The sequence below is a fragment of the Nuphar pumila genome, chromosome 6, assembly GCF_984573655.1.
Source record: "Nuphar pumila chromosome 6, dmNupPumi1.hap1.1, whole genome shotgun sequence".
In the NCBI taxonomy this organism is placed as follows: Eukaryota; Viridiplantae; Streptophyta; class Magnoliopsida; order Nymphaeales; family Nymphaeaceae; genus Nuphar; species Nuphar pumila.
Window position 1 is genome coordinate 17,477,107 of NC_143254.1, and position 14,582 is coordinate 17,491,688.

The window sequence follows — 14,582 nt, forward strand, 5'->3', positions numbered from 1 at the left end:
ATCACAGACAGGTTGCGGCAGACTGCGAGTCTGTGAGTGTCTCTCAGATGTCATTCATTACGTCATCAAACAACGACCGATCTTCGCTTTTCTTTCGACCGCCATTCATTGTGCCATAATCGCCGTTCATCGCGAGCAAGAGTAAAAATAAAAAAATTGTAAAACGCGTATCATATGAAACATAAGCAATCCGCCCTTGACTGTTGGATGCCGTTTGTCGCCGTGGATAAACGGCATCCGAGGGGCTCCTGACGGTGACGGTCACGGTCACGGTCACGGTCACAGCTACTTCTGATCTGATCAGCACTGGACTCAAGAACGGATGTTTCCGGCATCTCATGCATTGCCTCTTTGACTTCTTTTTCTGAAAACGGAAGCCAAAACTGTGCAAGCAAAGCCACCAGAGAGAGAGAGAGAGAGAGAGATGGTGCAAATCTTGGAACCCAACACTTGCATCAGAGGGTGTTGCAGAAGCGGCACCATCCCTTTGCATCTCCACCCTTCCTCCTACTCACTCTCCTCTCCAATCGCCCGAGGTAATCCCCAACAGTCTTTGCTTTGAATTTTTTTATTGAATAGCAAAACCCATCATGAATTCACTATTCTTCTTCTTCTTATCATTCCAATGAAGGGTCTGAGAGCGTTGTTTATGAAGCAGCACTGGCTGGCAGAAAAGTTGCCGCCAAGAAACCCGTTCTGTCGACGTCGGACGATCTCGATCGATTTCACAACGAACTCCAACTGTTGTGGTCCGTGGATTCAATAGAACTCGTTAGTTTGGGTTTTTTTGTGAAATGGGTGTTTGAGTTTTGGTGGTTATTGATGTTGGTTTCTGAATTATAGCATGGTGAATCATCCGGGCATAGCCACATTGATCGCAGCGCATGCCAGGCCGCCGAATTACATGTTCTTCTTCGAATTCTACGAGGGGCGGAACTTGGCGGACGCGTTACACGTTCAGGAATGGAGCCCGATGATCCACCAATCATTGTCCATCATGATCGTACTCGGTTCGTTCCTCATATGATTTGAAGGTTTTGCTTATTGAGCCGCGATTGAATTGTTCTTTTACTCTGTTTTGCAATTTGGGCATTGCATTTGTGGTTAAGCTTTCTGATTGAGAATCTCTCTTTTATTTTTCTTTTGAATTTTTCTTTTTTTTTGTTGAATTACTTGTGATTAAGATTCAAGCAGTTTTGTGGGGTTGAATGATAGCTGTACACTTATAAGTTAGGTCGAGGGATTTCGGGTTCGAAACGCACAGGTGCTACCCCCCAGCTTGACTATCAAAGAAAAAGATTCAAGCAGTTTGTAGTTCCATGGCTACGATGGTGGCAATTGGTGGGGCACAAGAAATTTTATCCATTTCAGATGAAATCGGTGGATTTGGCAACATCCTCATGAGGACGTTTTTGAAATCCACTCATTTATAACACCATTTCCCCTCCTCAGACCGCTCCATCTCCGTCTCCCCTTACAAAACGGTGACTCCAATCAACGGAAGACGCTTGGGATTTGGTGAATCCCCCGTCACTGCTCCCAACTACGGCTCCCAAACAGAGCCCTAGTTTTGGTATTCTTAATTCTTGTTTGTGTCATTTTCTGCAATTTTATTGCTTGGACAATGCCTTTTCAAATTTTCTTTGGAAATATTTTCTCTGTCTAGCTTGTTTATGTTGGATTTTTATTTATCGTGACTACTGATCTATCTGAACTTATGAAAGCTTAGAAAGTTAAAACCAGCATTCCTAACAGATTTTTATTTTGTTATTCAGCAAAAGCACTGCAGTACTTACATAGCGTTGGGATTGCACATAGGGACGTCAAACCAGCAAACATTCTTGTATGTATCTGCCTTACATTCTCTCTATCAGTTATAACATGGATGATTAAGCTGTACTTATATTATATAGTTACTGGATCACTCTTTAAGTTAGGGGACGAGACATTTAGAGCTAGGGTTGTAACTCAAGCCTGTGTTGGCTTGGGAATTACCAAGGCATTTGCATCTAGGAGTTGTTAATGATCATTTTTCACCTTTATGTGTGTACTGAGCCATGCTGAGCAGGTCAAAAGAGTCTTGAGTTCTGAAGTATATTATAGCAAGATACAAAGGTTTTCCGTTTTTATTGTTTTGGCAATTATTTGTTGCAGCTTGACAGTGAGCTTCAGCCACATCTTTCAGACTTTGGTTTGGCTGCATTTAAGAAAGATCTTCAGCACATTTCTTCCCAGAATTGGAAATCTTCTGGCAAGCCAACTGGAGGTTTCCATAAAAAGAACATGGTTGGAACTCTAATTTATATGGCACCAGAAATATTAAGAAAGGATGTGCACACAGAGAAGTCAGATGTCTATAGTTTTGCAATAACAGCCAAGTAAGCATTTCAAGTGATCAGTGATCAGCTATTATGTGTTTCTATGTTCCTAATTTCTTGCAGCATAGCAATGGGGGCTCCACTTGTTTTGTAGGAGCAGTTAGTGCACCTCACCTTGTGTTGGGATGTTGCAAGTTCTAAACCCAATGGTACAGTTGGGTTAACTGGTGGGGGTCTGCCTAACCCCAGCTTGCCTATTAAAAAAAGAAAAATCCTTGCAGCATGTTTTAGTAAAAATCGATTTTATTATAGGAGTGTTTCTTACCTTTTATCTTGGTTGTATACATTATGAGCAACCATGCTGCTCTATTTCATTGTCTCATTCATCATTATAACTTGCGCTTGAAGCAAGACTCTAGAATTACATACTTGTGCTCTCATTATGAATCACTAGAGCAGTGTTTCAAAGGTTTGACTATCATGTTTGGTCACATTGAAAAACATGCAAATATGTTCAAATTGCAATCTCAGTTACCATTATGTACGTTGTTTTTTTAAATTTGTTATGATTGATCGGCAAGAGAGTAAGAAGTAATTTGTAAAGCAGATATAAAAAACAATCTATACAACATAATATAATCATCACGCACAACATATATGTGTATTGAATCATTTGAGGAATAAGACCTTATACTGCTTTGTGGGCAAAGAAAACTTACTGTCAGAAAACTCAGTGTTGATTTCTGCATCATATTTTGACCTACAAAGCAGATGAATTCTAATTTAAACCTTAGCTTTCTGGTCATCTGATTCCAATCTATGTAACACGGACTCTTCTAACAGGGCACTGCACCCGCGTCGCACCCGCCGGGGTGCAGGTGTGACACTTAGACGCGGCTTCCTTTGTGTTAGGTGTAGTCAACCACATTGAGGTTCATTTCTATCCAAAAGTAGATTCAGTTAACCCTAATCAAGTCCATATATATATATATATATATATATACACACACTCCTGGCACCCAAGTTTTTTTAAAGTGCCGCATCCGCACCCGTACCTGCACCCAAGTTTTTTTAAATCGCCGCATCCGCACCTGCACCTATGTGACATAGATTCCAATATTAAGGTAACTGTGATGTTTGCAATTTGACTTTGCAGGGATATTTAAAACTCTGAAGGTAGATTTGAGTAAAAGACCTGTTAAATCATTATGGGTTTACATGGTTAGGGGCTAGGAGTGAAATTCTCTCAAAGCACGAAATGGGCCTCATATCTGTTGTTTCATCTGTATCAGTGTTCATCATGACTGGAGCCTTTTGCTTATGGAGCTATTATTCTTCATTAGGTTTTACAAAAATGTTATGTCCAAATGTGATTCTTGTAAACCATGGCATCACTATGAAGCTTCATTGAAACCTAAAATATAAATGCATTAGGCGCATATATATATATATATATATATATATATATATATATATATATATATATATATATATATATATATTACCCCAAAATTTTGTATTATAATATATTTGCTCTGTGTGTGTGTGTGTGTGTGAATGTGTGGATGTTGACATGTGAAATAAGTCTTACACCATTCTGTGTGGTCCTCTAGCTGCAATTACTATACCCTATGCAACCTTAAACAGCCTTAGCTTATTGATATAGAATTTGTCATAAGGTTGATGGTGTTCCATTGACCTTTTTCTATAATTTTTTTGCAGTGAGCTTCTTACAGGTGTTGTTCCTTACACGGACCTTCGTGCAGAAGCCCAGGTAATTGTATGCTTTCAGTTGTTTAAGTTTTCAAATAAGGTCAGTGCATCACTTGAGTATGGTCAATCCTGCATGAATCTTAATCTTCGGACTTGTTCAAATTGTTTTGATTTTGTGATGCTAATCCAATTGAAATCTAAATGTTTTACAAGGAAGTCTAAATTGTTGGACTATTTTAAATGGTATCCTGTGTTCATGATATTTCCCCTTTCCTCTTTATTCAGCTTGATTCTTCTGATGGATCACTCAATATTGTCATATCCTTTTCAAAATGTGGTACATGAGTGCTTATGGGTGACACAGATTGCTCCTTATTCATCAATATTGTATGCTGACATCTGGCATCTCCTCGTTAACCTTGCTTTCAGGCCCATACAGTTCTAGAAATGACCTATACTGAGCAGCAACTCACATCAGCCATAGTATCTGAAGGGTTGCGTCCGGTGTTAGCTGGTCCTGAATCAGGTGCTCCATTAAGCTTGCTGTCATTAATAAAAGGATGCTGGGATGCAGATCCTCAGAAGCGACCTTCATTTGCTGATATAGTTCAGGAACTAAATTTTATCATGAAGGAAATCATAAAAGAATCAGATGATCCGAAAATGAATACCTTTTTGCTGAAAGAAAACTCAGTTGATGGCTACAGTCATCAAACTCAGCAAGGCAATAACTGGTCAGCTAGGGGAATGGCATCCACTAACCGTGCAACAACTGATGGTGTGAATTTGAATACGTGGCTTGGGTCTTCTCATGACTCTTTTGCTTATCAACCTACATTGTCATGTGGGTCCTTTTCAACATGTGGTAGAAGGGAGTCCATGGAGGACACACACTTTTTACTGCCTCATATGGATAACATAAAAGGCATCTCCTTCTTTGGGATATTTGATGGTCATAGAGGTTTGTGAAACTGTGCTCATCATCATCTTCCTATCTACAGATGAATGCTACAACTGCAACTAAAACTGCAACCTTGTTCAGGTGCGGCAGCTGCAGAATTTGCTGTAAAGGCTATGCCAGGATTCTTGCAAGCTTCTGGCACAACAAAAAGGTCTTGTTCCCTCTTTCTCTATATGATGACACCTGCACAGGCACATACTCTCTCTCTCAAAAAGCTTATGCTCTAGATATTCTCCTTGACTCGTGAGATGAATGTATATGCGTCCATGTGATATATAGAACTGTTTCCAAACCTTTGAATGTGGTGGTTGCAGCCCATCAGATGCACTATCAGAGGCATTCCTGAGGACTGATGTTGAATTCAGGAAAGAGTTGAAACTGCATCATCTTTCAAGGAGTAACCAGAAAAATTTCCATCCTGGTTGCACAGCAGTTACTGTTTTGATAGTTGGGAACAAGCTTTTTGTTGCAAATGCTGGTGATTGCAGATCAATTATATGTCGCAATGCACAGGCCTATGCTCTTTCAAAGGTCAAATATATCTATTCAGACTCCTTCAAATTATGAATGAGATGCACCTTTAATTAAGAAAATGAATTGCATTTTAAGTGTACCAGAATTACTAAATTTACAGGATCATGTTGCTAGCTGTCCTGAGGAAAGGGAACGGATTGTTCATGCTGGTGGGGAAGTCAAATGGCAGATAGACACATGGAGGGTTGGTCCAGCTGCATTGCAGGTTATTTCAACATCTTTGACAGAAAAATGCATTCAATCTTGTGAAATTTTGTGCTAATAGAACCTAAGAGCTATTAGAAAACCTTGGACCTGGTTACTTGTTTTACTTTGATGTCCATTCATTTGTAGTGTTTGTGTAACTGCTAAATATGCATGATACTATGTACTTCTGAATAAGGTTTTCAACAGGTTGGACCTGCCCTAGACCTGGTCTGATGATGAGGTGCTGGTATTTTGTCCAGGTCTGTGTAATGAAATATGCGGAAAAGAAATGTATGTCCTACAATGGACATTCACACATAGAAATCAAAGAACAAGTCCAAAAGAGGACATACACAAAAGCCAATAATGGCTAGAAAGCATAAAATCTTATAAAGGCACTAAGAGGCTTGAAGAAGCCACACCATACAAAGGGGGAGAACCCACTTATTTATAGGCAAGAGAGGAGTGAGGGAGAGTTAGAGAAAAGAAAGAGAGAGGGACCATTGGGAGTCCCAACAAGGAGTCGTTGGGCTCCCAACGGTCACAATTGTGACCGTTGGGGGCCCAACGACTCTTTGTTGGGGCCCCCAATGGCTGTGCATTTAATGCACAAAAGGTAAAAAAAAAAACAAAAAAGAAATAAGAAAAAAATAGGAAAAGAAAAAGGAAAAAAAAGAAGAAAAAGTCTACAATGCCCCTATTGGGCGAGTTTACAGAACTACCCCTTATCGGGTAGTGTATGATAAATATATTTATATATATATATATATATTTATATATATATATATATAGATTACATATATTTTAACACCCTCCCTCAAGCTTTACGGGGATACAACGGAAAGCTTGTTGAGAAGAAACATGAAACGAGGAGCAGCAAGAGCTTTGGTGAAAAAGTCCGCCAACTGGTACTCGGATGTGACGTAAGGCAGTGCTATGGTTTCTTTTAGGTATTCATCTCGAACATAGTGGCAATCCATCTCAATGTGTTTAGTACGCTCATGGAAGGTGTGGTTGCTTGCAATATAGATAGCACTCTTGTTATCGCAACACATCTTCGAAGGAATTGAGATGACGATGCCCATATCACAGAGGAGACTTCTAAGACACACAAGCTCCATGGTTGTGGTGGTCATTGCACGATATTCCGCTTCAGTTGAGGATAATGACACTTTATGCTGCTTCTTGCATCTCCAAGAAATCATAGAGTCACCTAAGAAAACACAAAAACCAGTGGTTGAGACTCTATCATTGGGATTTCCTCCCCAATCAGCATCTGTATAAGCAATTAAATCAAGGGATGATGAAGAGGAAAGAAAAACTCCCTTAGTTATAGTGTTTTTAATATATTTGACAATCCTTAAGACTGCACTCATGTGCACAGTTGTAGGTGCATGTTGAAACTGACTGACGGAGTGAACTGCATGAGCTATGTATGGCCGAGTGATGGATAAGTATGTCAGAGACCCAACGAGTTGACGGTAGGGAGTAGGATTCTCGAGAAGTGTTCCATCTTCCAGCCTTAGCTTTGCATTGATAACCTCAGGGGTTTTTGTCTTCTTATCATCCGAAATTCCAGACTTGGAACAAATGTCAGCAACAAGTTTCATCTGAGAGAGAATATACCCTCGGGGAGAATATGCAACTTCAATACCTAGAAAATATCTTAAGAAACCAAGGTCAGACATGTCAAAATTTTCTTAATATCATGGATTCCTTACTCATTACTTCCAGTGATGATCATATCATCAACATATAGTAGTAGAATAACTACAGAGGACCCTGCACTTTTCACAAACAACGCAGTGTCAGTATAACATGAACGAAAATTTAAGCTAGTCATTACATTGCTAAATCTGTCATGTCAAGCCTTTGGAGCTTGTTTTAACCCATATAGTGCTTTTTTTAGTTTAAGAATTTTATTTTCACCAATAGATACTCCTGGTGGAGGATCCATATAGACTTCTTCACTTAGTTCGCCATTAAGAAATGCGTTCTTAACATCCAATTGATAGATAGACCATTTTTTAACGGATGCAACCGCAATAAGAGTCCTAACACTAGTCATTCTAGCTACGAGAGCGAAGGTTTCTTCATAGTCTATTCCGTACTCTTGAGCATATCCTTTGGCTACCAACCTAGCTTTATAACGTTCTAATGACCCATCACTTTTAGTTTTAATTTTGAAGACCCATCTACATCCAATAGACTTCTTTCCAGTGGGTAATGAAGTTATTTCCCAAGTTTTAGCCTTTTCAAGGGCACTAAGTTCTAGTTTCATGGCTTCAACCCATTGAGGAATGTTTTTGGCTTCATTATAGTGTGATGGTTCATGATAAGAGTGTAATGCAATTAGGCATGCCCTATATTTAGGTGTTAGGGACTCATAAGAAACAAACCTATTAGGAGGATTGGAGATTCGGCTAGATCTTCTTAAAGAGGTTTCTTCTATGTTGGAATCTTGAGAATATTTTTCTAAGGCACTTATGGGAGCTTCTTGACCACGCCTGGCATAGGTTTGAATTGACCTATTCTCAAAATTATTGCTTCTATTTTCAACATTACTAAGAGGCGTATCCTCTAAATCATTAGGAACTTCCTCTTCGTGAGGAGTTACATCTTCTTGAGAGAGAAGATCAAATAAGAAAGCATATTCGCTTTCATCAATATCTTTATTTTTCTCAAAGTCGTTCTCATTTTCTAAAAAGGTAACATCTTTGGATATATATAGTTTGTTGCTTTTTGGGGTCGAAGCACCTAAAACCTTTTTTATTTTCTCCGTATCCTAAGAACACATTCAATAGCTTTTGGAGATAACTTGTCTCTTTTATGTGTAAGGACAAAACACTTACACCCAAAAATTCTTAATCTATTAAAATCGGGTGTTCTTTCAAAGAGTTTTTCATATGGAGATATATTTTGTAGGGATGAGGATATCATTCTATTTATCAAATAAGTGGAAGTTAAGGCGGCTTCGGCCCAATAGCACTTTGGAATTTCTTTGGAAATGAGAAGTCCTAGTGGTTTCCAAAATGTGTCTATGCTTTCTTTCGGCTAGACCGTTTTGTTGGGGAGTCCTAGGACATGACCTTTGATGACAAATGCCATTGGTTTCCAAGTATTCTTGAAATTCATTTGATAGATATTCTCCACCGAAATTGGATCGAAGAATGGAGATATTACTTGAAAATTGATTTTTGACAATCATATGAAATTTTTTAAAGAAATTAAAAACTTTGGATTTTAGATTGAGAAAATAGATCCACACATATCAAGTGAAATCATCAATGAAAGTAACATAATATGAGTATTCTCCTTTTGATATGACCGGAGAAGGACCCCAAACATCCGAATGGACTAATTCAAAGGGTCTTTTGGACACAAATGTTCTCTTTGGAAAAGGGGTGGATTTCATTTTTCCAAAAATACAACTCTTGCAAACAAAATGTTTCTCATTACAAAATTTCTTTCCAAAAGGAAAGGAGTACATTTTTGAGAAGCTTGGATATCCAAGTCTTTGATGCCAAGTTTCAATATTTTTATCTTGGACATGATTACAAAATGAGTTAGTGAGAAGTTTCAAATTGTTCATGTAGTAGAGATCTCTCCTCCTATGGCCTTGCCCAATCCGCTTCCCGGACTGGAGATCCTGTATAGAGCAATCCTTGGTTGAGAAGGAGATTTCACATCCATGATCACATATTTGAGAGACAGATAAAAGATTTAAATTAAGTTGAGGTACTACTCTTACATTTGGCACAAAAAAATCTTTTGAAAAGTCTAAGGTTCCAAAACATTTAACTTGTAAAGAGGTACCATCGGCGGTGGAAACAAAAGAATTTTTGGAGTTGCTACATACATTGGATAGTCCATTTTCAATAGGGGTCATATGAAAAGATGCTCCAGAATCAAGAATCCAAGAAAGCGTACCTGGAGGAGAAGAAGAGGCAATGGCGACTCCCGAAGTTGACGGCGATTTGAGTAGAATTTGAAGTGCTTCGGATAGTTGAGCAAGAGAAAAGGACTCTTTCCCTTTCATTGGCTCCTCCTTCTTTTGTGAGATTTCTTCAATAATAGCAACTTTACCTTTTGGAGGTTCATTTATCTTTGGACAATTAGGTCTTATATGGCCCGGTTCTTGACAATGATGACAAATGGCTTTCCTATAATTGCCATTATAGTTATTTTGCCTCCCAAAGTGTGGAGGCTTATAAGCTTTCATATGATTGCCGGGTTTAGACACGGCAAGAACTTCATCTCCTCCTTTAATCATGCCAAGACGCGTTTCTTTTTGGCATATTTCGGCTATGGCATCTTCCAATGGAAGCGGTTTAGATCTATGAAGAAGGGAGAACCTAACTTGTTCATATTCGGGCCTAAGCCCATGTAAAAATTGTAAAAAGTGTTCTTTTTCCATTTGTTCTCTTCGCATTTCCACATCTTCACTAGATACCCATTTGGGTTCAAGAAGAGATAGTTCATCCCATAAAGGTTCAAGAGTGCTATAGTAATATCTTACACTCATTTCACCTTGCTTAATGGTACGGATTTTTTCTTGGATAAAGAATTGACGAGCAAGGTCTTTTTTGGTATACATACCTTTCATAAAGAACCATGCTTCATTGGCTAGGCGGAATTTAGCAATGTTGGCGCAAATCTTTAGCTCCACATTGTTCATGAACCATGCACGAATTTTTGCATGCTTACTTTCTCAATCTTCTACCTTGGATTGGTGATCTTCAGTAGCCTTTATGCGAGCATTTCCTTCTAGAGCTTTTTCTTGATCACCATCCATTTTCGTAAGTTGAAGTTGAGGTTTCCTAATGGTGCCCATAACATATCCCCAAAGCTTTTTACCTTTGAGGTTGTTCTACATGGTGGCGGCCCACATCATGTAGTTAGTACCATTAAGCTTGAAGAAGAGATCAATCTTTTGTTCTCCTTCCATCATATAATCAAGAATGGAGGACAAACCAAGAGAGAGGTAAAATTAGATAACTAGCTATATGAATCAAGAGCACAACCAAGGCTCTGATACCATGTAATGAAATATGCGGAAAAGAAATGTATGTCCTACAATGGACATTCACACATAGAAATCAAAGAACAAGTCCAAAAGAGGACATACACAAAAGCCAATAATGGCTAGAAAGCATAAAATCTTATAAAGGCACTAAGAGGCTTGAAGAAGCCACACCATACAAAGGGGGAGACCCCACTTATTTATAGGCAAGAGAGGAGTGAGGGAGAGTTAGAGAAAAGAAAGAGAGAGGGACCATTGGGAGTCCCAACAAGGAGTCGTTGAGCTCCCAACGGTCACAATTGTGACTGTTGGGGGCCCAATGACTCTTTGTTGGGGCCCCCAATGGCTGTGCATTTAATGCACAAAAGGTACAAAAAAAAACAAAAAAGAAATAAGAAAAAAATAGGAAAAGAAAAAGGGAAAAAAAGAAGAAAAAGAAAAAGTCTACAATGCCCCTATTGGGCGAGTTTACAGAACTACCCCTTATCGGGTAGTGTATGATATATATATATATATATATAGATTACATATATTTTAACAGTCTGGTGGGCAAAACATACCCGGGTACAAACATGGACAGCATAAACATTACTAGATGAAATAATACTTTTCTATAATTTTTACATTGAAAACTTGCAGATCTTTGTGGAACTCAGGTGGGACTGGGTCTGGTATGAAATCTCATTAACCAGAATAGGTCTATATACTACTTAGACCATGAGGGTCTGCCCCGAATATCTAATTATATCTGTTTCATGATTAGCAAACAGATGACATCGATCCAATTCAGGTTGGAACTGGGTCACAAAACTAAAAAAGATCCATACTCAGTCCTATCCTGTGTTCTGGGGTGTTGGAAAAGGGGCAGACTGGAGTGGGCCAAACCTTCTGCATTTTTGCAAGTGGACACTCTCAGAACTTGAACCAACATCATATTGTTGACAGCCTGAGCCATTTATGATTGCACCAGGCAATGTCCCTCTTACAAGGGTTGCAACATATGGACTTCTCAGGAGGCCAACTGTCTCGTACTACTCTTGCCCAAACATGGTTAGCTTTGGAGTTTTGATGATATTTGTTCCGCTAGTACTAGTGGCTCACACCCCTAAAGTAGAAACTTTTCTTGGCCTGGCATAGAATCAACCTTCCTAAGATAGATTCAGTTCCCATCTGTGAGGACCATGCGGGAGTCTTTATGTTCTAAGGTCTTCGTTGAGTGTGGAGGCCCTCTTAGGCCTCAACTTCTCTCCATCAATGCAATTTAAAAAAAGAGAATAGCATTTTATTCTATATCTCATATATCAACAATGTCATTGTACAAAGAATGTTGTCAATAGTGGTTTGATTAACAAGTTTCAAACGTTCTTTGCAAATGATAAGGTGGACATTGTTTTCTTTATCTGCTTTGTCTGTCCATAGATTATGTTGTATTTGTCCACAGACGGTAGCAAATGTCGGAGCTCTATGTAAACAGTGAAAGAAGAAAATAAAATAAAACACACAAAAAGCAGAATGATTTGATACGGCTGTCAATTTGTTCATGTCATTTTCTTTTTATTTTATAATATTATTAAAGTTTTAAGCTCAATATTTGAATGATTTTTATTTTTTACAACAGAAGGAAAATCCACATAAAAAATAAACCACATCTACTTATATACTAATATCTCAGCCATCACAGGGGGTTGAGTGTTTCAAAAAGCCAGTAAAGATGGTTCACTAATTTGCCACCACTTTGCCAGCACTATATGACCGCAATGCTAGTCCATACCTAGTAAACTTTGTGAAATTGGATTCTTGCATCATGTACAACCACAATTATTTTATCAAAAGGAGGGTCTGCATTCAGCACCCATTTCCTGTCTTGAAACATTTCATGTGTCACAGGTGACACGGTCGATTGGAGATGATGACTTGAAGCCTGCTGTAACTGCAGAGCCTGAGATAACAGAGACTAATCTGTCAGCGGATGATGAATTTCTGGTATGATCATTTTCTGCTATGTTCTGGATTTTCAGTCTAGAGTTAATATTGGAACTACCCGCATCTCAATAAATTGCCTTCTTCAAGGTTTTCTAAAAGCTAATCTTGCATTGGACTTTTCTCTTGAAATGATTTCTTACAGCAAATTCACAGTATCACATGTATAAAAATAAGCACTATTCTTCTTCTGGATGGAACTGAATGTGAGGTAGTTTTCTGAGCCTTACTAAGATCCATTCTAGACCAAGAATAACCCAAGGCAAAATACAGGGTTGCTTTGCATTTTCCTTTTTTCCATGGAGAAGCTAGACTTTGGGTCAATCTGGACTCGATTCGACCTGACCTGACCTGACCTAGTTAACAAGTTGATGCGAACATTATGTGGCTTGTGATTTTGCCTTTCAAATGAGTATTGTAGATCTTTGTTGGACTAAATGAATTTTTTAGTTTTTTTATTTTCTATTGTTCTCTTATGTTGTGGTTTCAATTGTACTTAGGTTTCCAAGTCTTAGAATAGGGTCTAGCCGTCTAGGTATGTAAATATTGCACTATGTAGTTGGTCTGAATAAGCATCTAAATGCTGTGACTACTGAAGGAACTTCTCTTTTCTCAATAGTTTCGAATGTTTGAACTGTTGTGTTGAAGTTATTTTGGAAATACAGTCGCTGAAATCAAGCAATCTTGTTAAAGGTTTCATATTTAAGTATGGTTGCATTTGTGTGTTATTTCATTTGTAGTTAGTACAAATACAGATACAGTGCTTTTTTCTTCTGGGCAGATGTAACACAACACATTTTCCCGTGATGGCACAGGTGATGGCTAGTGATGGTCTGTGGGATGTGTTGGGCAACGATGAGGTGGTTCCCATCATCAGGGATACTGTCAAAGAGCCTAGCATGTGTGCCAAGCGACTTGCCACAGAAGCTATTGAAAGAGGCAGCAAAGATAATGTCACTGTTATTGTTATCTACCTTCGCCCTGTCTCTACTGCAGAAAGAATATTCTAAATTTGGAATAATGAAAATTACATTTTTTCCATCATGCAACTGTATAGATTTATTAGTGTTGTCATGATGAAGTAACAAAAATAAGTTTACCAGAAATTTTGGAATTTTCCTAATGAAATGATTGTTGCGACAGTAACAGCACATCGAGCGTAACATCTCTGGATGGTAGTCATTTGTTGTCCGAGTGATTTCTATTATTCCCTATTTTTTCTTATTTTGAATGGATAGAAAACTTGTATGGCATTTTAGAAGGCTGTATAGATGCACTTGAATGGAAATGCTTTTTGTTATTACATGGCCCTGTTATAAGAAGCACTACAAACGGGAAGAGAGTTTGGCGCAATAATCATGAAGTTTGTGTCATCTGATGAATCGATGATCCATGTCTACTTTCCAAGGCTATATTAAATCGCTCTGTATTATCACTAAGCCCCCCTACACTGGTAATGTGAACATGAAATTGTTTGTTCATGGATCGTGACACCTTATATGAAGTCATCCATCCTTGCGTTATCCATCATGTGCTATTTGTGCAAGAAATTGAATCCGTATCATAACAAATGCCAAGCTGAATAATGGGAGTCTCGAAATTATTATGTCTTCCATACGTACTTATCTGGAGTGAAAGTAACATAATAATAGAGAAATATACTTATCTGGAGTGAAAGTAACATAATACTAGAGAAATAGATAATGATTTTCAATAAGTTTGGAGAGAGAGAGAGAGAGAGTCTAGTTCTGTGTAGAGATCCACTATATTCATTATTTTATGATGTATTAACACTCTTAATTCTATGGACATTAACGTATACAAGTAATTGCCAGTTACAGTAATGCCCCTTGGATAAGTACTAGGG

General features: G+C 38.4%; 1 protein-coding gene across 1 annotated transcript; it reads left to right on the forward strand.

The window, feature by feature from the left end:
- The first annotated feature begins 385 nt into the window (after positions 1–385).
- On the forward strand, positions 386–13,866 carry LOC149834152 (protein kinase family protein / protein phosphatase 2C (PP2C) family protein). The gene is made up of 12 exons (XM_090009998.1): positions 386–536; positions 632–749; positions 844–1,010; positions 1,776–1,843; positions 2,155–2,378; positions 4,041–4,092; positions 4,461–4,992; positions 5,074–5,143; positions 5,307–5,523; positions 5,627–5,731; positions 12,623–12,718; positions 13,531–13,866. Exons 1-12 carry the CDS (start codon positions 425–427, stop codon positions 13,723–13,725), a joined length of 1,956 nt encoding a protein of 651 aa, XP_089866124.1. The 5' UTR covers positions 386–424; the 3' UTR covers positions 13,726–13,866.
- Positions 13,867–14,582: the final 716 nt, after the last annotated feature.